This window comes from Biomphalaria glabrata, chromosome 7 (genome assembly GCF_947242115.1).
Source record: "Biomphalaria glabrata chromosome 7, xgBioGlab47.1, whole genome shotgun sequence".
NCBI classification, from domain to species: domain Eukaryota; kingdom Metazoa; phylum Mollusca; class Gastropoda; family Planorbidae; genus Biomphalaria; species Biomphalaria glabrata.
Genome location: NC_074717.1, coordinates 44,186,995 through 44,209,910, shown reverse-complemented (window position 1 = coordinate 44,209,910; position 22,916 = coordinate 44,186,995). Strand labels below are relative to the sequence as shown.

Below are 22,916 nucleotides of genomic sequence, written 5' to 3'. Positions count from 1 at the left end.
CTTTTAGCGTCGTGGCTTCGAACCGAACCTCACTGATGAATAATAAGCTGTAAATGTCAGGAGAATGCGTTTCTGCAGTGAAGAATGCAAGAAAACGCTTTTGGAGTCGGGGCTTCGCCCCGAACCCCACTAACACATAATGAGCTGTAGATGTCAGAAGAATGCGTTTCAGCCGTGAAAAATGCAAGAAAACGCTTTTGGCGTCTGGGCTTCGCCCCGAGTCCCACAGATAAATAATGAGCTGTAGATGTCAGGAGGATGCGTTTCTGCAGTGAAAAATGCAAGACAACGCTTTTGGCGTCGGGGCTTCGCCCCGAACACCACTAATAAGTAATGAGCTGTAGATGTCAGAAGAATGCGTTTCAGCCGTGAAAAATGCAAGAAAACGCTTTTGGCGTCGGGGCTTCGCCCCGAACACCACTAATAGGTAATGAGCTGTACATGTCAGGAGAATGCGTTTCAGCCGTGAATAATGCAAGAAAACGCTTTTGGCGTCGGGGCTTCGCCCCGAACCCCACTGAAGAAGCTTAAAGCGCTCTCCCAGACCCCCAAGCTTGCAAGAGAAAGACTGTTTTTTTTTTTTTTGTTTTTTTTTTCGCCGAAGATTGAGAAACAGTCTTATTTTATTCTCATATATCGAATATATATATATATACATATATATGCTGTACGCACGTTTATGCATAGGGTTAGGGTTTACTGGGCGTTAGGGTTAGGGTTTGGAAAAAAATCGCCCCCCCCCACTCCAAAGTTCTGGATCCGCCAGTGGTTTATCTAACCCTTTATTAATATAAATTAAAATTGTTTTTTTTTTAATTGATTCATGTTTTGTCTATGACAGTGAATAGTTGTGCAAAGTTTCAACTTGATGCTAAGAATGGGAAGCGAGAACAATAACGTTTGCAAGTGTTTTAACCGACAGAGTGACTTGATAAAAGCTCGGTTAAAAAAAGATGTCAATCTTTTTCCCCAGAAAAGTATGCAGAAATATTATCTGGGCAATTCTCTAGTAGCAAATGGAGCAACACCTCAATACTGTGAAGAGACGAAAAGTGAGCTGGTTTGGTCATTTCGTAATACACGACTCACTCTCAAAGAGATCCTCCTTTAAGGTACTGTGAGGAAGCATAAAGAAAGATCGTCCAAAAGAAAAGCTGGCTGAACAATCGAGTACAAATGGACCGGCCTCTCTATTGATACTCTGGTACAGACAACTGTACAGGATTAGATCTAGGAACATGCGTAGGACGTAATCATCTTCTTTTTTTGAAGTAACGTCTGTATTTTAAAAGATGAGATCTCCTGACCTGTACTTGATTGATTTTTTTTTACAACTATTGTCTCCAGGCCTGCTACCAGGGGCGGACTGGGTGCCAAAATCAGCACGGGCATTTCTGTACCAAGCGGCCGCCCACAAATTGTATATCATGATGGGCATTCAACCATACCTGTCCTCAAAATCATTATGTTAGGTTTGATAATGAATCGATAACTGTTGTGATGTTGCTAGTTCAGGCTGTCTTGAAGTCAACCAATTACTCTGCAATCGTTTGGGTGTAATTGTTCGGGTGTATTACGTGTAGTTGACCAACAACACAAACAAGAACTGGCACATCGATTGTAACAGGTGAAGAGATGTAGTCAACGATGATGAACAAGTTAATATATATTTATTATGATAAAAGGCCACAGTAGAAGTCTCTGTCACTAAACACGTCGTTACCCTGGAATGTTCTAACGCTAACTGATTTTCCGGTCTCTAACCCAACATATCCCAAACGTCACTAGTCCCGTTCAATATGCGTCTACTATGGTGCGTCGCTAAATAACTAAAATAACTAACCTATATAAATAAGGTGTCTAACAGATTCCTCCCCCCCTTGAAAAAAAAAATATGTCAATATTTTTCCACTACTGTCAAGTCTTACAAGGGCATTTTCAATTTAAGGGGAAGACCACAAACATAAAATCTTGATCTCTTCATCTTGACATCTTCATCTTGACAGTTCCTCATATTCATGTCAATGTTCATAACAGTTCATAACATTCCAGAATCATCTTCATTGGTATACAGTTCATCATAGAGGAAAATGTGGCATCCTATGGGCACCTCATAAGTCACAATTGTTCTTCACTGACAGTAATCTGATAAAATACAATATTTCAAAAAACAATTACAAACTTTATTTACACATTCAATAAATTTTTTCTTTTCTTACCACCCTTTTATACGCTTTTGTCCATTTTTCTTTTATACTCACCCTTTTCCATAGAACTAACTTTCGTCAATGATATATGAAATGATTCACACAAAAAAAAAAAAAAAAATATATCCATACTTACTTTTAAATGCTTAACATCAAATTTACTTATCTCCCTTTTCCATAACATATAAATGGTGTCAATATATTAATATATAGTACATAATCAATATAATCATAGTTTATTTACAAAATTGTTTCACTTCAATGTCATTCTAGACAATAGATCAGCTACAATATTCACAGATCCACTAATAGCTTTCACTTCAAATTTATACTCCTGTAGTGCTAAGAACCATCTATAAACACGACTGTTTTTCATGCTCTTTTGCTGTATATACTGAATAGGTTTATGATCAGTTAATAATATGAATTTCCTTCCTATTAAATAGCTCTCTAGCTTAGTAATTACCCATATTACAGCTAAGGCTTCTCTTTCAATGACACTATATTTTTTCTCTGCCTCTGATAATTTTCTGCTTACATATAATATAGGATGTAAGTTATCATAGTTCTGCATTAAACAACCACCAATAGCATTACCAGATGCATCAGTTGTGACATAAAATATTTTGTCTTTATCAGGTAGTCTTAATATTAGTTCATGACTAAAAACATCTTTAATTCTGTCAATAGCTTTCACACATTCCTCATTACAAACTACTTTTTGAGGTTTTCCTTTTTTAAGTAAGTCATTTAGTGGATTCACTATTTCTGCTAAGTTTTTTATAAACTTTCTGTAATAATTTACTATTCCCAATATACTTTTAATTTGTCTTTTTGTTGTAGGTATTTCAATATTAAGTACTTTCTTTATGTTATCTTCAATAGGGCTAATCATGTTGTTATTTATTTTATGTCCTAAGAAAATTATTTCCTCCAATCCTATTTCTACTTTTTCTGCTTGAATTGTAAGTCCACTTTCTTTTATTATTTTGAATACTTCTTTTACATCTACCAAATGTTCCTCCCAACTATTATTAAAAATACATATGTCATCTAAATAGCAAATAACATTTTCTTTGTTTCCAATTATCATGTTCATCATTCTATTAAATGTGGCAGGTGCATTTACTAATCCAAAACTCATATAATTCCATTGAAAAATACCATATGGTGTTACAAATGCTGTGTAAGGTTTTGCATTTTCTGTTAAAGGTATTTGCCAATAACCTTTAGTTAAATCTAATTTAGTAAAAAATTTTGCTCCATTTAATTTATGTAAAATATCCTCTATATTTGGCATTGGATATGGGTCAAATTCTGTGATGTTGTTAGGTTTCCTATAATCAATACATAACCTTATATCTCCATTCTTCTTTTTGGCTATCACAATTGGTGAAGCATAAGGAGATGTTGATGGTTCAATTATACCTGATTCTAGTAAATTGTCTATTTCTTTCTTTACTTTGTCTTGTAAATGTAGCGGTATTCTATATGGCTTAAGCTTGATAGGTTTTGTGTCTGTTACTTTAATGTCATGTTTAATAATATTAGTTTTTCCTGGTATGCTGGAAAAAATTTCTTTGTATTCCTGTATTATTTTAGTTATATCTTTTGACTTTTCCTTAGTTAAATTATTAAGATTAATCTTTTGCCAAGTTTGATTCTCTTTTGTTTCTATTACAGGTATTTCCTTAATATCATTTTCATTATGATTTTCATTTGTTATTATCATCAAGCATTCTTCTCTTTCTGAAAATTTATTTTCTATTTCCTCCTGAATGTTTTGTATCAACTCATCTTCTCTATCATGATATAGTTTCAAATTATTTATGTGATATGTTTTAACTTTCCCATTTATTTCAATTTGATAATTGACATCACTAATTTGTTTTATCACCTTAAATGGACCTTTCCATTGTTTACCAATTTTATTTTTCAGGTCATTTATTAATATTAATACGTTGTTTCCTACTTCTAGTGTTTTCAATTGTCTTTTCTTATTTAGATTCTCATGAGCACTTTGTTTGTATTTCTTATTGTTGTTATATGCTTGAGTCCATATTTCTTTCAATTCTGTTGTGATTGTTGTTTCACTGTCATTATTTAATTTATTCTCATTATCTATTAGATTTTCTTTAAAAACATCTAATTCATCTCTGGGTTTTCTTCCATGTATTATTTCATATGGTGAAAATTGTGTTGCTTCATGGATGTTGTTTCTATGAGCAAATAGTATATAGTTAATGTAATGATCCCACTTGTTCTGATTATTCTGAATTATCTTTGTTAGTGATCTTTTTAATGATCCACCATATCGTTCACATAAACCGTTACTCTCCGGGTGGTAAACCGAAGAGTATATGTGCTGTATATTGTATTGTTTAGTCCATTTCTTAAATTGTTCTGACTTAAACTGAGATCCCTGATCACTCAATATAATTTTAGGTATACCATGTCTTGTAATTACTTTTTGAGTTATGGCATTAATGATATTTTCTGCACTTGTATTTGATAATGGGATTGCCTCTGGGTATCTACTAAACATGTCTATTACTGTTAGAATGTATTTGTTATTATTTTCAGTTTGAATTAAAGGACCTATTAAATCAATAGATACTTTCTGAAATGGTGCTGTAGGTTCATCCATTTCTTGAATAGGTGCTTTATTCACTAGGCTTTTGTTAGATCTCTTTTGACATATGTCACATGAGTTTATGTATTTGTTGATTGTTGCTTTCATTTTGGGCCAAAATACTTGTTTTGACAAATTCCTATAACATTTCTTTACTCCCCTATGTGCTGCTAAATTATTATCATGTGTCATGATTAAAACATCTTTCCAATATTTCTGTGGTAAGACAAGTTGTTTTATTTTCTTGTTATCATTACTTGTTTGTCTAAATAATATTTTATTCTCTATACAAAATTTCTCCATTGGATTATTATTGTTTTTATCTAATATTCTTGAATAAATTTTCCCAATAATATTGTCATTCATTTGTTCTAATGCAAATGTGGGTGTTGTTTCTTTTTCACTTTGAGATATTTGTGTTTCAAGACTATTTTGTGTTTCATTTTCTATCTCTCTTTCCTTAACATCTGTATTTTCTATTTGTATTACATTACTGGTTTCTTTTTCTTCATCCTTACTTATTACATTTATTGTATTTTCATGTTTCTCATCTTGTTTATTCATTGATCTTGTTATTACCATACTTGTTATATTTTGTGTTTCTATGTTTTCATGATTTTGTCTTATGTTTTTGTATTTGTTTTGCCAGTCTTCTAATTCTTTTCTTGAACATTCTTTAACTCCTTTTATGTTTCCTACTAACATATCATATCTCATTTCTGGTATTGCAATGCCATCACAATAACCAGTGAAAAATGGAGTTTCAATGTACACCCTTATAGCTTTAAATTCCCTTACAGTGCCATCTGCTAATTCTACTTTCTTAGTAAACCCTTTATACCAATGAGGTTTGACAAATTTAGTTTTTACTGCCAAAGTGTTACAACCTGAATCCCTGATTAATTCCACCGGAATTCTATCTACAAACCCTGGGTACACTGCAAAATTGTTCCTATTTCCTTCCATGAAATATATCCTATCTGTACCTTTATTTTTGTATTCCCTACTGTAACTCCTATTTCTATAATTTCCCCTGTCATTCCTATCTCTACTCCTATATCTACTGTTATTTTGTTCATTGTATCTATTTCTACTTCCAGATCTACTATTCCCTCTTCTACAGTTAGCTGCTATATGACCTTTTCCTTGACATTTAAAACAGGTTATTTCACTATATTTTCTATTTCCACTATTTGATCTGTTTCTATTTCTACTTCTATCAACATTTTCTTTGGTGTATCCTATTAAATCTACTTTGCTCTTATCTCTATCAGAAAATGGTTTATTTGGATATGCATTTTTGTATACTCTCATTATCTCTGTTATTTCATCTATAGTTTTTGGGTTTCTTTCTCTAATAAAAGATTGTAATTGAGGATCACATTTATTTACAAAGTTGTCCACTAGAATAAAATTTTTTAATCCTTCATAAGAGTTTGTTACTTTTTCTAATTTTACCCACTTATTGAAAAAATCCTTTTCCATATTAATGGTAGTTTGGGGTTCTATTCCTAATGATGGTATATTGTCAAAGTATTTCTTTCTAAAAGTTGTAGCATTATGACCATATGCATTCAATAACTCTCTTTTTAAAACCTGATAGCTATCATCAATATGATGGTCATGATTTTGGCATATTGTTAGAGCTTGACCATGAACAAAGTCTATCAGTATTTCAGACCATTCTTCTTCAGGCATATTAAATGTAGACATTTTTGCCTCATATCTTTTCAGAAAATCACCAATGTCATCCTTCTGTTCATCAAAACTTTGTATCTTTCTCTTTAGCCATGTCTGCGAATTAGGGTTGTCTCTTTGAGTGGTATAATTATTTGAGTTATTTGTGTTATTTCCTTGTTCAGTTTGAGCTCTGACTTGTGCTGCATCCAATCTCATCTTCTCCATTTTAGCTTCATGTTCTCTAATTTTTTCTCTCTCTTTGTCTTGCCTTTCTTCTTGTCTTTCTATCTCTTGTCTTTGACGTTCCGTTTCTTCCTTCACAACTTGCTGTACATAAGCTGCTAAGTCTTTTCCTTTTAACTCCATGGCCTTTCCATCCTGCATAGCTGTTTCCTTAACCTCCTTAAGGTCCACATATGATAATGTAGCCATTGTGTTTTATATTTTATATATATTTTTACTTAGCCTATATTGGTTATGGCTATACTTTAAACTTATTTTATATTTATGTTTTTCCACACTTTTATACAAATTTTAAATGTTATGTCTCTATCTATAGATTTAGTAAATGTATAAATCTAGTCTGAGTTATTATGGTTATATTCAAATCTGTATATTAGATCTAGTATCACCCAAATTTAAATCTAGTATATTATAGTATATATAATAATACAATTTAGATCTATAGTTATCAAGAGCACTATGACTTTTAGATCTAGTATGACCAACTATGATCAATTTTAAAATCTGGTATGACTAAAATGTCTAGAGTAAATTCAAAGACTGTCTAGAGTCTAGATCTAGAGTAGATTATGGTTCTATTTAACCGTATAAAACAAATATGTTTATACAATGTCAAATATATCTTCAACAAGATATATATCTAGAATGTACTACCTTCATTCATCTTCAACTTAATAATATTTCAAATTAGAGTCTAGATAATTAAATTGTACCAAAGAGATGTACAACAATTTGCAGATCTAAATTTAGCCAGACGATAGTGTTTGACTACATAGCCAGTTTCGGCATTATTCTCATGGCAAAATCATATTTGATTTTAACCGCTCAAACTAAAATTATTTTAGTCTGATTCACAATGAAAGAATCCTACCCGCACTTTCTATCATTAAGTGAAAAAAAAATACAGATCTAATTAAATTAATAAAAATAAATAATTTAAAATAATATAAACAAATGAAATAATTAAAATGAGACTATCGCTATGGGTTGGGATATGACAATATGGCACACAATGATAACGTCACGAAGTAACCAGGCAACAACGGATATGACGTTTACACAAACAAAACAAATTACAACCCTAAACGTATAATATAGCTTTTCATCTAAATTACGTCTTCTACCCCGACGGGTTTTAAGGCGCACCACCTGATTTTACTCAGGCTAACGTACCAAATTTAGACAAAATCTATTTCTAAGGGCAATCTAAACATATACTAATAAGAAAAATGGCACTTAGCTTTTGATAAGAAAGATCCCTTTGTTCGGACTCCCGAATATGCTAGATCACAACAAATTCCACTGCCTCTCTTCCAGTTCTGACTCTGTTCTCCGGTGCTACTAGTATCCCACGTAATGCCACAGATGTCCTGATATGCCACAGTAAAATGTTTCGGTTCCTTCGGTGACTGTTGATGACCGTATGTGTAGTTCCGACGACTTTGTGTACACAGTTACTGACGAATAGGTTAACGGTTCTTCTGGCGATGACTTGACTTGTGTAGACGACTACTGACAAATAACAGTCTCTTGACGGCAACTTGATCTGGACGACTGACGAATAACGAATTTCTTGACGATGACTTGATCTGGGCTGACGAATAACGACTTTCTTGACGATGACTTGATCTGGGCTGACGAATAACGACTTTCTTGACGATGACTTGATCTGGGCTGACGAATAACGGCTTTCTAAAATAGTTCACTGCTTCTGCTGCTACTCTGGTAGTACGACGAAGTTTGCTGTTGTACTCTGCTTCACTAGACCAACTGTCCAATGTAGACTAGGTGAAACCAAGGTCACCTCCGACGACGTTCCGTTAGACGATTAACGGTTTTCAACGAAATTAAGTGGATGTAGCTGTTTCCACAACTTCACTGCTAACAAGTCTAGATATGGTCTAGACCGACGAATACTAGATATGTCAATGTTCAGTACTGATAAAGATTACTTCACTAACCTTCCAAAGGTTAAACACAGTGACCGTTATAAACGTGGCAAGCAACCGGTTCAATGAGCAAACTGCTCCACAAGAATCTCTCCAAGGGTAAGACGACAGAGCGATTTCGATTTAGTTAGCTACCAAACTTGTAGTACTCACAATACTTCTGACAGCGGGCAAACTGTCCTTCTCGAAACTGACGAGGTAAAACTTGATACTCAATGTGGCTCCTATGACGAAGAAAAAATATGTCCAACAGGTTCACTAACGATCTCTCACCCGTTATGAACGAACGGTTTCTCTGGTTGTAGGTCGATTCAGCATATGAAGATCAGGCTTTGATACTATACTGGTTAAGTAGACCAGACGTTACGATGATTACTGTCCTGACGAAGGTCACCCTGAGTTAACGGCTCGTTGAACGTGCGATCAAACAGGCGACGACTGTATGTAGATCTAGAACAAAGTCACTCTGCGATGCTGCTGTGTTCAGCCGTACTCCGATGAAATCTTATAACTTCGAGTGCACGACCCTCACCTGAGTAAACGTTCTGCTTCGAGGTCCGGTTCGATGTTCGTCTTCAACAGGGGTCCGGCTTCGAGGTTCGGGGTCGAGGTTCGGCTTCGAGGTTCGGGGTCGCCACTGTGATGTTGCTAGTTCAGGCTGTCTTGAAGTCAACCAATTACTCTGCAATCGTTTGGGTGTAATTGTTCGGGTGTATTACGTGTAGTTGACCAACAACACAAACAAGAACTGGCACATCGATTGTAACAGGTGAAGAGATGTAGTCAACGATGATGAACAAGTTAATATATATTTATTATGATAAAAGGCCACAGTAGAAGTCTCTGTCACTAAACACGTCGTTACCCTGGAATGTTCTAACGCTAACTGATTTTCCGGTCTCTAACCCAACATATCCCAAACGTCACTAGTCCCGTTCAATATGCGTCTACTATGGTGCGTCGCTAAATAACTAAAATAACTAACCTATATAAATAAGGTGTCTAACACTGTACGCATGCATCACAGTGACTTTCTTTATAAGAAATACAGGCCCTATGTTCCTTTTTTTATCGCTAAGTTGTATGGGCCTTAAAAGGATGAAGCCTACTAGAAGCACTGTCTACGGATGTAGGCTATTACATTATTAAATTAGTATTAGACTGTAGTGGAGTCTGTAAAAGATTTTTTTAAACTGTAAAAGATTTTTTTTTAACTTGACGCTCAAATGGCCCCTTTTATAAGAGAATATTATAAAACCTTTGACAATTTAATACGTGTTAAAGTGGCATGCATGCGGCCCTTTCGATGGCTCTACCGACCCATTTGGGTACCAGCCCACCGGGCTTTTGTCCGAATGCCCATATAGCCAGTCCGCCCCTGCCTGCTACGTCCAGAAGTGTTACGATTCACGTCTACATGCAGACATTCAGTTGTAGTGTTTACACTTTCTCTTCTTTCCTTTCTCTTCTCTATATCTCTCTTTTACACTTTCTCTTCTCTATCTCTCTCTTTTTCTCTTTTACACTTTCTCTTCTCTATCTCTCTCTTTTTCTCTTTTCCACTTTCTCTTCTCTATCTCTCTCTTTTTCTCTTTAACACTTTCTCTTCTTTCCTTTCTCTTCTCTATCTCTCTCTTTTTCTCTTTAACACTTTCTCTTCTTTCCTTTCTCTTCTTTATCTCTCTCTTTTTCTCGTTTACACTTTCTCTTCTTTCCTTTCTCTTCATTATCTCTCTCTTTTTCTCGTTTACATTTTCTCTTCTTTCCTTTCTCTTCTCTATCTCTCTCTTTTACACTTTCTCTTCTTTCCTTTCTCTTCTCTATCGCTCTCTTTTTATCTTTTACACTTTCTCTTCTTTCCTTTCTCTTCTCTATCTCTCTCTTTTTCTCTTTTACACTTTCACTTCTCTCATCTCACCGCCCCTCTCTTTTTTCCGTTTTGCCCCCCCCTCTCTTTCTCCTTTCACGCCCTTTCTCTTCTTTCCTTAACTGTCTCTGCCTATCTCTGTCTTTCTACCTTATTCTCTTCTTCTCTCTCTCTTCTGCCCCTTTCATTTTTATGCTGTCTCTTTCTCTTCTTTCCATTCTCATCTCTCTCTCTCTCTATTGTCATAACCTTTAACACCAACATGCATCAAAAGCTACGCCTGTCTCAGGTAAAGAGTATTGTATTTACTATGTTATAGTAGGCTCTAAAGGACAGAGAAAGATCCTGGTCTGGTGTAGGAAGTTTGCAACCAAATGGGTTAAACACAGAAGGAGTGGAGCAGTGATGAAATGGTACATAAACCCGTTAGGCGGCGACTCTGTCTCTCTCTCTCTCTCTGTATATGTGTGTGTGCACGATAAGTGGCCCATTTATTTCCCGTCTGTATATATATATATATATTTATTTATTTATTTATATAAAAAGATCCATTAAAAAGTGTGTGTGAGTGTTTTGTCGACAGGGTTCCATAAAAACAGAGTAGTTTGACTTCTCTCCCCCCGACGTCTAACAATACATTATAAATTCTCTATTAGATAAAGCGTTATTTCTTTTAAGATTAAATTTCATGGTCTTGAGCCCAGCCTCAAACACACGTCGTTGGTATTCCGACGTAGTTTGTTATATGTACAGAAAAATGTATAATGTCCCAAATGGAGTGAAGCGAGTGTGATTTCCAATTACATAGTCAAGTGATAGTATCTTTTGTTTCTTAATTTTTGGACCGGATTATTTCTCATTACATAGGTAAGTTTCTAAGACAATATATATAGACATATATAGGTAAATGACGCATATATGGCGCAGCGATTTGCAAGCAGATGCCAAGCAGATGGGCAAGACATGGGGACAGTTGGAGAGACTCGCCCAGAACCGAGATGCCTGGAGGAAGTGATAGTGATAGTCTCTTTTGTTTCTTAATTTTTGGACCGGATTATTTCTCATTACATAGGTAAGTTTCTAAGACAATATATATAGACATATATAGGTAAATGACGCATATATGGCGCAGCGATTTGCAAGCAGATGCCAAGCAGATGGGCAAGACATGGGGACAGTTGGAGAGACTCGCCCAGAACCGAGATGCCTGGAGGAAGCTGGTTGGCGATCTATGCCCCAGAAGGGACCACAGTCAGAGATGAGACGCAGACACCATATCTAAACTGAATTTCAACAAGCAAAATATATATAATGCTTTTCAAAGAACACATTTTATATACGGGAACGAACCGTCCAATTACTGTAATTTCTTTCAATACAGCAAGATTTATTTTCCTTTTTCTATACAAGCAAAATTAATTCATTACCGATAATTAATTTAAATTAATTAGCTAATAGGTTAATTTTTGGATTGATTCAGGTAATGTCGTCGACAATGAATAGTTGTGCAGTTTCAACTTCATTCGAGAATTCGAAATGAAAGAAAAAACATATAAAATAATCCTCCCAGACAGACACACAAACAGGCTGAGTGAGATAAAATAAGATTTCAACAATATAGGTTTCAGACGATTTCACAATAATGATCGGCGACATCATGACATTATACTGTATGCAAGTAAAATGTAACCGATCTATCTATCCTTTCCTATATTTAGCATGTAAGTCAGCTGTCTAGACCTATATATACGTAATTATCTTCCTACATTTTTTTCGGCTAACGCCTTTTTTTTTATGACGGGAATCTTCTGTATGCCTTAGTTGCTTCCCTTGCATCCGATGAGCAGAAGTCAAGCATTTAAGTATGACATGATTTATTACAATGAATTCGAGAAATCTAGGTCGAAAAAAAAAGGGTTTATTGATGGGTGGAGTCGGGTTAGGACAACAGTTCATTCACCCGCCCGTTTCCTTCCTTGGATTATAGAATTCGGGTGCTCCAGAATAATACTAGACAGAAGTAAAAAGTAAGGTTCCTCTTTCAGACCTTGCGATCTATAGGGCAGATGATGTAAAGGTCATCTGTTTCTGTGGCCCACGGTTAACGAGGGTGTCATGTGGCCAGCACAACGACCAACCGCCTTTACTTTTCCCCAACTATTGTCAGGTACCCATTAGAGCTGGGTGGACTCAGAGGCGCCCAAAGATCTCGAAATTAAAAATCCCAGTCTTCACCAGGACTCAAACCCGGGACCCCGGTACGGAAGCCACCAAGGCTCCGAATACTAGACAGGATGCTAATATAAAGTGAACAACGACTTTCCCCGGGCTTGCTGTCCTGCCTTGTAGTGGCGGGGTTTGAAACGGTCGTCAGGGGGGACGACTAGGCCCAAGGGTAGCGAAACAAGGCTCCCGCGGTGCGAGAGGATCCTCATTGCACTGTGCGGGGATCCAAAAAAGCTCCCGCAGCGATCTGTCAACGTCCAGCCGCCGTCCCTCAAGGGGCCGTTACATAAATGGCGTGTCCCGCACGGTTAGCCTGGTATAGTAAATGCAAATATGTTTTCTTTTACTAACACCAAATATCTGTGAGTGTCTATAATACGTGTGTGTGGGTGTGTGTGTGGTTTGGCGAGATTTTGTTTTTGTTTAACTCTTTCTCTCCGTAATTATTTTTCTCATTCCGATCATATTATTTGTTTTGCTCATTTGTATTTCACTATCCTGTTATGATAAAGCTTCAAAAACTTTTTTTTTTGTCTTCAGAAAATGTTACAGTTAGTATTGAATTATAAGAGAATGCATGCTCTTTTTACACAATACAAATTATTGTAAATAAATCCAAAAACCAGTTTAGTTTAATTTGAGTCAAATCAACGTTGGCATCGTATATTAGGAGAGAAAGAGTTAATACGGTTCGATACTGAATAAGCTGAGAAAAAGTGTCAGAGATTGTTTGTAAGACTTATTTTTTTTTTTGTTTGTTTGGGGAGAGGAAGTGATACTAGAATTTACGGGCCAAAATTATGAGAGCGTGTGAGTGTGTGTGTGGGGGGGAGGGTGCGTTAAAAAGCTGTCCATTCCAATTCAAAAGTTTATATGGGCGAGCATTACGATGCTCATGGGTCGGACTGAGAGAGGGAAAATTTGATATGTTCTTAAAATAATGTCCCTAAATACCTATCATCTTTGACTAAGCCGTAAACTTAGACAACTAGACTCTCCGATAATATGTCAAGTCCCGTTAATACTAATGTTATATTGTTGGCGAATGGCGACAGAATATCGGATGCCTATTCGCTCATACTTCAGATTAAGTGTAGCATGCCAGTTGTTAGTATCAACGTTACCATAGCAATATCCTGTGTACGGTAGATCTTTTGTCCATAATAAAGTCGTTGTTAATCTTGTTCAAGGACATTTAAGGGGGCGGCTACATGCTCTAATTCCGGATGTGGAATGCGTTTCCTAGTTTCGTCACAAAGGTCCCAAATCCGAATTCATACTCTGCCGTCCGGAAGGTAATTTGGCTTAATAAGTAAAGTACCAGTTTCCGACCGTGCGATCTATGGAGTAGCTAATGTTAAGGTCATCTGTTTTTGAGACCCACGGTTAACGAGGATGTCATGGGGCAAGCACAACGACCAACCGCCTTTGCTTTTCCCCAATTAAGGTCAGGTACCCATAAGGGTGGACTCAGAGACGCCCTAAAGATCCCGTTTTGGGGGAAGGAGGGCAGGATAATGTAATATTGTTCATTTCTGAAGGAAATTCCGAACTTCATACAAGAAAGCAACAACTAAAAACTACTTCTATTTAATAAATAAAGACTTACGTAGGCCTAGTGGTTTTCGTGTTCACCTTATATACATTCTCTTATCATTAACAACTTTTACGGTACTTCAGTCTCTTATTTACAATAGGATTCAGAATAACATCTGGCAAGAATCAACACATTTTCTTTTATTTGTCAACTTTTACGGTACTCCATTTTGGGGCGCAGTGTTTTTGAAAGGTGAACCGCTGCATTGGAATGAATGAAAGCCTAACTCTCCCTCTCTGTCCCGTCTCCTTACACCCACTGAGATTTTCATTGAAAAAAAAAGGAGGGAGGGGGTTAAGATGAATGAATAATAATAATGAAAGAAAAAAACTTCAGTGGTCGAGTAGGCACGTGACGCGATAAGCCAATCAAGTAGCGGATTCCTGCTCCGTAGAGAGAGAGAGGTAAAATTCATGAACGAAACCCACTTTGAGGATTGAAAGTACGGGTTCTCTCCCTTCACTCCACCACTACCATGTGCACTATAAATAGCGTGGGTGTTAGTATCGTATTCCAGCAGGTGGATTAACCCTCAATGAGAGTAAGTAGTAAGTAGTATCTCTGGATCTCTACAACTCTGACCATAACAAGCGAGTCTTTAGTAAAACTGACGGTAATTTAACTTACTAGTGATTCTCTATGACCGTTTCTTTGAATACATGACGACCATTATTAATTATTTCTGTTACTACTTTTGTCCAAAGACAACCTTTGGGGATGGCGAACAGGGGCGACCGTCTAAACGCCCGTGCCTGAGTGGCCCCGAGATATAGATCTAGATTTACATTCTTTTTTGGGGTCACTTTCATTCCGTCATAAACATTTGTGGGGCTTCCTTCTATCATACCTATAACCTACATTATATACTGAAATAGTTATCATCACAAAAAGTAGTCCTACCTGTTGCTTTATATAGTTGATGTTTTTTCCGGCATTTATACTAATTACTATGAAATTGCTTAGAATAATATGTAAGGACAGAGTCAGGTTTACGCTCCGGACATAACACTCGCCCTGCGTAGGCCCTACTGCTAACTAATTACTATGAAATTGCTTAGAATAATATGTTAGGACAGAATCAGGTTTACGCTCCGGACATAACACTCGCCCTGCGTAGACCCTACTGCTAACGCCGCATCTATTTGATTGTTACTACACTAGGCATAATAACATTATATGCCTTAGAAATTATTAAATGGCTATATATACTGTATACATGGCTAGACACATCGTATACATTGCTAGACAATGGAATAAATGGCAGGACGTTGTATAAATAACCAGACACATCGTATAAATGGGGTAGATTGTTTAAAGGGCTAGACACATCGTATAACTGGGTAGATTGTTTAAAGGGCTAGACACACCGTATAACTGGGTAGATTGTTTAAAGGGCTAGACACACCGTATAACTGGGTAGATTGTTTAAAGGGCTAGACACATTGCATAAATGACAGGACACATTGTATAAATGACTGTTTGTTGTATAAATGAATGAAAACATATTGTCAATAGACACATTGTATAACATCCTATATACATACACACATTTAGCTAGTTTTCTAATGTCAAAACATCACTCGGAGTGTTTCAAAATGATAGGTATTTGCTACTTCATTTTCTTTCGCTTATTGAATGAACTTCGCAATGCCAGTACCTCCAATCTTAATGTTATTTCTTGGTGGTCTAAAATGAACACACTCCCATTTCCTATCAACTTAAAGAAGTCTGTGGAGTCTGATCTTTGCTTTGAGAACCTGATTACATTCAAGGTACGGGTAGGTTAATAGGCCCTATAATTGGGGCTATTGCTTAAATCTTTTTATTAGTTTCTTGACTTCTCTTTTTCTTAGCTATCGGGTTTTTGTTTTTTTCTACTCTCGTACCCAGAGGCTATAACGCCGATGTCTTCGCGCCACGAGAAACCTGAGATGAAACTCTTATTGGAAGAATCACTGGCTATTCTTTCTTGTCATAGGCGTCTCCAGATTCCTTGCTAAAAATAGTTTGGCAATACCGGTCCATCACACCAATGAATTCAGGGTTTCCTGATTGAAAGAGAAGAAACGGTAATGATCAATGGCTCCATATTAATATCAAGAACAATAAAATGTTTCTAATTTACATAAATGTCCTACCAAATTGTATTAGTTCAGGAAAAAAAGTCAGATTATTTGCAGATGATTGCATAATAATATCACCTTCATCTTCACCTATCTCTTAGGGACGCCACACAAGAGTTGTTGACAGTCTTTCTCCATTCCTCTGTCTTTTGCCTTGGTAAGAAGCTCTTTCAATAAAATGCCCGTCTATTCTTTTATGTTGTCTTCCTATCGCTTTCTCTGTCCTTTTTTTCCCTGGTACTGTTCCTTGAAGGAAGGTTTTGCGAGCCCCTAAGACCTTGTAATATGGCCATAGAGTTTTTAGTTTTGCGTTTTTTTTACAATAGTTAGCAATTAGCAGGTCATTGTGAGGTCCAATCGCTGTAGTAACACTGTCTCTAATCTCTTCGCTTTTGATGTGGTCTTTAAAATTTGATACCTAGGATCCTTCTGTAGCATCTCAATTCCATTGCTAGGCTCTCTAGCTCTGCCACCAGCGTCCAAGACCCACATGTATATAAGAATGCTGCCATGATCTGGGAGCGCATTAGTCTGATTTTGGTGTTAAGGGCTATGCTTTTGATTGCATAATATTGCATAATAGTATTAAGAAAGCAAAATATAATAAAAAAATGCTTTAAAAAAACAAAGCTTATCAAACGAGAAGTACTCCACATTAAAGACATGTATATACATACTGTCAGAATTATATCCCTTTTTGATATCAAACACACTTATTAATTACCAATAATAGGTAAATGTTTTGATTGTTTTGTGTTTTGTTAGAATCAATGAATAATGGTGCAAAGTTTTAACTTGATCCGAGAATTGGAAGTGGGAAAAAAACGTGTTAAAAATGTCTATTAGACAGACAGGCAGACAGATGGAGTGAGTTGATATAAGCTTTGTAAATAAAAAAAAAACTCATGATACTGAGGTTTTACAAAGAGAATTGGATGCATTACAGAAATTGGAATTAAACTGGAGAATGTTTTTCAACCCAGAAAAGGGCCAATTATTAATCATACAGACTAAAAAATACCTAGGTGTTATATTCAAAAGAAGTTATCATAAAAAACTCCATATTGCTAAAATTTAAAAAATCGAACAAAACATTAGGACTTATTAAAAAAAAAACTTTACAAATCAAACAAGAACATAAATCTAACAAGCAAAATAATATTTAAAATACTTATAAGAAAAACAAAATCTTATATAAGAGAAAGAACCGCCATATCTCTAAATACTGCAAGATTGGTCTCTCTTATTCTATATAAAATAAATTAATAATTACCCTAATTATTAATTAATTAATTTTTTTAAAAATGTATTTATGTGTTGCCATCGACATTGAATAATGCCAAGTGTCAGCTTATCCGAGATTAGGAAATGGGAGAAATAACATGTAAAAGATTTTTACCAGACAGGCACAGTGAGTCGGTATAAGCTTTGTAAAAAGCTTTTTACTTACTCTAGACCAATATTAGAATAGGGCATCTTCTGTTTGGGACCCCTCAGCTCGAAATAACATGAAGAAATAAGAACAGACGCAAAAATAGAGCCGTGAGATTTACAGCAAATGAAAATTCCCAATTGATTGGAGTAAAATCTTAAGTAAAATTTAGCGATCCTCCAGGACAGAAGAAGAGGCGCGGTGATTGAGTGATAAAGCACTTGACTTTCTGGGTTTCAATCCTGGGATTTTAAATTTCAGGATTTTATGGCACCTCTGAGTCCACCCAGCTCTAATGGGTACCTGACGTTAGTTGTGGAAAATAAAATGCGGTTGGTCGTTATGTTGGCCACATGACATCCTCGTTAGCCGTGGGCCACAGAAACAGATGACCTTTACATCATCTGTCCCATAGATCGCAAGGTCTGATCGGGATATTTAGCTTTTTTTTTTTTACTTTCAGGACAGAAGACTAAAAAGTAAAATAGCAATGATGCATAGAACACTGAACCATTACTTACAAATTCCCTAAACAAATTCTTAGAAAGTCACAAAGATAAAGGCATATTTCTCATTTTATGTGGTAGTAGAAATTCGTACAAAGGCTTCTATTCCCTAAAGCCATTAGGGCATGAAGCGAGTCAAGGAAACCATTGACTTTGCGAAAGTTTATAATAATATTAATAATAATTTTTGCAATGTCTTCGATTTCGAAGATTAATGATGAGTGCAGTGTTTCACCACATGACTACGCAAACTGAGTAGCGACCTACATATTTTCCACATCTGATGCTGACAAAGGTGTTATCCGCCGGGAGGTTTATTTATTTTTTCTTTACGTCTTCTGCTCAGTGGCGTAGCTAAGGTGGGAGAAGGAGGGGGAGAATTTGAAAATCCACCCCGGGCCCCACTTAAATGAGTGTTTTTTCTTACATTAAATATTAGATATTACACAAAATGCTGGGGCCCCCAAAGAGGTCAAGCCCCCGGGTCCCCAAATGATGGAAAATTCCTAGCTACGCCCATGCTTCTGCACCTGTCTTCTACAAGGGCTTTCCTCTAGTCTTCAAATTTAAGCCCCCTGGCCTTCGTGAGCGTTCTCAAACTATCCTTTTCAGAGGCCATCTGATGCCTTCTACTTTCTTCTATGCCACGGCGGGCTAAATCGCGCATGAGTTAAACTTAATATCGCTAACGGGGGGGGGGGGGGGGGGGAGGGGGGCACATCTGTTACGCCATGAATCAAATGAACCAAAAGCTAAATTCTGACTCGTGAGCTAATAACATTTAAATATTCTTCGCGCTTGTTCATTCTACAAATCAAGTTCGTGTAAGTGAATCATTCAATAATTTAAATTGAAACTGTATTTGTGGATTCCATAACTTCTATTTAAAGTAATAAAACAAAAGGATTCACAAGATGACTGCTGTCTTATCTTAGCTTCTTATCTTATATATTACAGACGTTACTCCAAAAAAGAAGATAATTACATCTTACGCATTTCATGTGTCAATCTAGTCATTCATGTTAATCAATGACTTAAATTCTGCTAAGTTGTCGGTTTTCCTGGCTGATTCAGACAGCCCATTTCATTCTCTAATGGCACTAGGGAAGAAAAAGCACTTGTATGAATTTGTTCTAGCGTATGGAATAAGAAATGTGCCTCTATCTTTGTGTCTTTCTGAGTATTGCATTAGGATTTGTTTTTCTATTTGTAAATTATGATTTAGTATTTGATCTATTATAGCTACTTTACTTTTTATTCTTCTGTCCTGAAGTATCTCTAAGTTTATCTTATTTATCTTATCTTATATAATACAGACGTTACTTCAAGAAAGAAGACGATTACTTCACACGAGTCAAGCATTTAGTCATGCATATCAACCAGTGACCTAAATTCTGCTAAGTCACTGGTTTTTCCTGGCTAGCTCAGGCAACCCATTCCATGCTCTAATAGCACTAGGGAAGAAGGAGCATTTGTACAAATTTGTCCTAGCATATGGAACGAGGAATGTGCCTTTATCTTTGTGTCTTTCTGAGTATTTTATTAAATTTTGCTTTGTATTTGAAGATTATGGTTCAGTGTTTTATGTATAACTGCTACTTTACTTTTGAGTCTTCTGTCCTGAAGGCTTTCTAAATTTAGTGATTTTACTAAAGGTGTTACTCTAGTCAACTGTGAATATTCGTTTGTTATGAATCGCACTGCTCTATTTTGTGTCTGTTCTAGTTTCTTAATGTTTTCTTGAGTTGATGGGTCCCAAAAAGAGGATGCATATTCTATTATTGGCCTAACCAAAGCTAAATAACATTTTACTTTTATGTTCTTATTTGATTTATAGAAATTTCTTTTAATAAACCCTAATGCATTGTTTGATTTTTTAATATTTTCATCAATATGGAGATTCCATGACAGTTTTTCATTTATTATAACACCTAAGTATTTTGCGTTTTTAGTCTGTGTTACTGGTTTACCATGAATAAGATAAGTGGAATTTATTTGTTTTAGTTTTTTTTTTCTTACTCTTAATAACGGACATTTCGAAAACCACACGGCACCAGCATTTGATAGAGATATTAAAATTGGCTGTTATTGTTGTAAGATTCTATGTAAATACGAGTTCATGGCTACTTTGGTGGTAAATATAAAAAATACTATTGACAGGCGTTCTTTACAAAGCGTATATCAACTCACTCTGTCACATTATTTCTCCCACGCCCAAACTCGGATCAAGCTGAAATTTTGCACAATTATTTCTTTTATCTGACAAAACAAGAATCAATTAAAAAAAAACTATGAGTCAATTCACTATTGGTAATTAATTATTTTGTGTGTGTGTCTCAAATAAGAGAAAGAATAAGTACTTGACTGAAGTGGTGGTCCCCCTTTATAGGTTGTCCTCTGAGTCTTAGTAAACACAACATGAAAGATAGAACGAGGAAAAAAAAAAGATAACTCTACAATCTTCCATGTTTATATGCTCTCCACTAGCTCAGTGGATTTGGCTTGAGAAGCCGAGAAGCCGTGAGCCATGAGTGTTCGAATTCAGGTTGTTTCCCCCTGGTCCCTTCTTTTTATTTCTATAATTTCTTTTTTATTGTTAGTCTAATCCAGGGGTTCTCAACCTGTGGATCGCGACCCCCTTGGGGGTCGATTGACAATTTGCCAGGGGTCGCCTAAGACCATCGAAAATATGGATTGTTGTTGTCTATTCTTCTATTGCTGTATGTGTGTGTGGGGGGGGGGGGGTCGCGGCAGAGTGGGGGATGGTAAAAAGTGGTCGCCGAGCATAAAAGGTTGAGAACCGCTGGACTCTAATCTATTACAAATGTAATTACATGACCGATCCAAACTAAATAAGCTTTGTTTTTAGCTATAGTATTTTCTAAAATATGTTCTTGTTTTTATTGTCATTAACAAGAAAAACATAAAAAATACTTTAAAAAAAATACTATACCTTTTTTTATTCAACTGATAGAGTAATTGTATTTCTCTTAATAACTTATGACTGTTAGATTTAAAAACACATTGGAACACTTTTACCCCTGAACATTAATTTAGTAAACTCTTGAATCAATAAAAGCTTACATTCGGAAATTCCCTAACGCGATTGTCCATTCAAGAACGCAATGATCCGCTCAAAACCGATGTTGGATCTAGATGTAGATATAGTTCTCTTGCAAATTTTAATTAATTAATCTTTTTACTTAAAAAATTATAACGGTGTAACTAAAGTTTTCCCATTGTGGCCAACGACTTAGTCATTCTTTTCTCAGCGATGTGCACTTATTGTTAAATTTCTAGGAAAATTGTTAGAGTCGTTTTTTAGATCCGTATCTAGGTTCCAGGTTCCTCCATAAAGTTGTGACTTGTATAGAGGTATTTTAATAGCAAGGTTTATTTGTCAGCTGGCAAAATATGTCGTCAGTCTTGCCAGCTGTGTAATCATCTCTAACTTGTTTATAAACAGTCCTGAGTCTAATGACACTTCCCTAAAATGATCGCGTCATCAGTTTCTGTGTTACACCTATTCTGGTTCGAGATTACCTTTTTTAAATAAATATTCGAATCCACTAGCATTTTACCCGTACATTCTTTGGCTGGATTTGAACATTCTATTTTAATCAGGCCTCTTGTTTTAAGCTCGAGTGCTGATGCATCTCAAAATGACTGAATGTGAATGTTTCTTATTTTAAGTGTCGATCTGTGATTCACGTTTGCCTTGTCTACTATGAACGTCATGAGCCAATCAGCAGTGTTTTTACTGTTAGTATATGCCCTGGTTCAGAAGGTGATGTCTACAAATCCAAATGTTGTGACGAGATGGGTCTATCATATGTGCAGAGTAAGTAAACTTCAATTGTTGAAATGTTGGGGGCAAAATTTGTCGAGATTAAATCAAAACTATCGATAAGTTGAAACAATAGTATGTCGTATAAAAAGGTCAAATTATTTTTGTTATAAGTTTTATTTACATATTTTATGTCGTAAATCTATTTTATAATTGAAATAGGCTTTATTCTATATTTTAAAAAAATGTATCATGTTATAATATGATTAATTTAGCATATTTCGGTAATTGAACATATTTCGTAATATTGAAATTTATAAAAATAGTGCTCACTATTATTCAATTGTTTTACTCTGCTTTCCTTACCATTAGGATACTGATATCGATATTCTATCATCAACTGGTGTTTGGATTGAACCGTATAAGAAAAGTCTGGTGGACTTCAACTTCGCTGAAAGCATACGTCCTGACAAAGATGAGTAAGTAGAACGAAGTGTCCTCGTATACTCATTACTTAGACTTAGATCCTCCGCTCTGAGCTGCAAGCTGTCTCCATAGTGCTCGGTCACCAGCAATGTATGCAGCCTCGTCGCAACTGGTGTCCACCGTCCTGAGGTCCTCCATGAAAGGTGCAGATCCATGTCTTAAAAGGAGGTCCCTGTTTGCG

The 22,916-nt window shown here is 35.9% G+C and overlaps 1 protein-coding gene and 1 long non-coding RNA gene across 4 annotated transcripts in view; one reads left to right on the top strand and one right to left on the bottom strand.

The window, feature by feature from the left end:
- Nucleotides 1–1,653: 1,653 nt before the first annotated feature.
- LOC129927309 (uncharacterized) lies at nucleotides 1,654–9,715 on the bottom strand. The gene is made up of 2 exons (XR_008778964.1): nucleotides 7,417–9,715; nucleotides 1,654–2,145 (listed from the first exon to the last, which is right to left on the bottom strand). It is a non-coding gene; the product is annotated as an uncharacterized LOC129927309 (long non-coding RNA).
- A 5,093-nt stretch (nucleotides 9,716–14,808) lies between these two features.
- Nucleotides 14,809–22,916, top strand: part of LOC106071081 (uncharacterized) — a 17,137-nt gene continuing 9,029 nt past the window's right edge. Inside the window, exons 1-3 of one of the 3 annotated variants that reach the window (XM_056034943.1) lie at nucleotides 14,809–14,942; nucleotides 22,156–22,303; nucleotides 22,622–22,728. In XM_056034943.1, coding sequence (XP_055890918.1) covers nucleotides 22,190–22,303; nucleotides 22,622–22,728 — 221 coding nt within the window. In that variant the 5' untranslated portion in view covers nucleotides 14,809–14,942; nucleotides 22,156–22,189. Of the gene's footprint in view, nucleotides 15,015–22,155; nucleotides 22,304–22,621; nucleotides 22,729–22,916 lie in introns of all 3 variants that reach the window. The other 2 variants (XM_056034944.1, XM_056034942.1) reach the window with 2 other exon arrangements.